Below are 1,000 nucleotides of genomic sequence, written 5' to 3'. Positions count from 1 at the left end.
GCTTATAATAACAATTATAGTTTATTAGATTACTTCAATGACTATATTGCTTAATCTTTGTCAATGTTATTACTAATTTTTAGATGTAAATCATCTGATATAAAGGTAGCCATTCCTAACATGTCTCTACAGAATCATATTGAGAAACGATACAATGACATTATTAAGTCACCGAATGATAAAAGAGAATATAGAGGTCTATTGCTTACCAATAAGATGAAAATTCTACTTATTAGTGATCCTACAACTGACAAAGATGCTGTAGCCTTGAATGTGAACATTGGTAAAATGATATATATGTACATAATTAAATTTAAACTTTTTGAACAAGGCAAAATATAACTACTCCTTTATAGTAATGTATATTGTTTTTAATATCATTTATTTTTGTAGGATATTTAAGTGATCCACCTGATTTACCAGGTTTAGCACATTTTTGTGAACACATGCTATTCTTAGGCACAGAAAAATATCCAGAACAAAATGATTATAGTAAATATATAACACAAAATGGTGGTAGATATAATGGAACAACCAGTATGGATCATACCCTTTATTATTTTGATGTTCGTTCAGGAAAATTGAAAGGTGCATTAGATCGTTTTGCACAGTTTTTTATTGCACCACTCTTTACAGAAACTTTAACTGAATTAGAGCTGAATGCTATTCATTCAGAATATGAAAAAAATGTAAATAATGATATATGTCGTATTGATCAATTGGAAAAATCATCTGCTGATCCAAACCATCCTTTTTCAAAATTTACTAGTGGAAATAAAGAAACATTAGATATAATTCCAAAACAAAATAACATAAATGTAAGGGAAAGGTTACTTCAATTTCATAAGGATTTTTATTCTTCCAACATCATGTCATTATGTGTACTTGGTAAAGGTATGTACAATGTTTTATTTGCTTAGTTTTGGAAAAGTATTTAAATAAAGTTGTAAATTAATTAAAATTAAATTTATATTAAAGATTTAAAGAAAATGTTAATTAT

At 26.5% G+C, this 1,000-nt stretch overlaps 1 protein-coding gene across 1 annotated transcript in view; it reads left to right on the top strand.

The window, feature by feature from the left end:
• Positions 1 to 1,000, top strand: part of LOC108571920 (insulin-degrading enzyme-like) — a 5,786-nt gene that overhangs the window by 760 nt on the left and 4,026 nt on the right. The window contains 3 exon segments of the mRNA XM_017934078.1: positions 84 to 283; positions 394 to 909; positions 912 to 946. Of these exon segments, the coding sequence (XP_017789567.1) occupies positions 84 to 283; positions 394 to 909; positions 912 to 946 (751 nt within the window).

This window comes from Habropoda laboriosa, unplaced genomic scaffold (assembly GCF_001263275.1).
Source record: "Habropoda laboriosa isolate 0110345459 unplaced genomic scaffold, ASM126327v1 scaffold67, whole genome shotgun sequence".
In the NCBI taxonomy this organism is placed as follows: domain Eukaryota; kingdom Metazoa; phylum Arthropoda; class Insecta; order Hymenoptera; family Apidae; genus Habropoda; species Habropoda laboriosa.
This window is presented reverse-complemented; position numbering and strand designations above follow the sequence as displayed.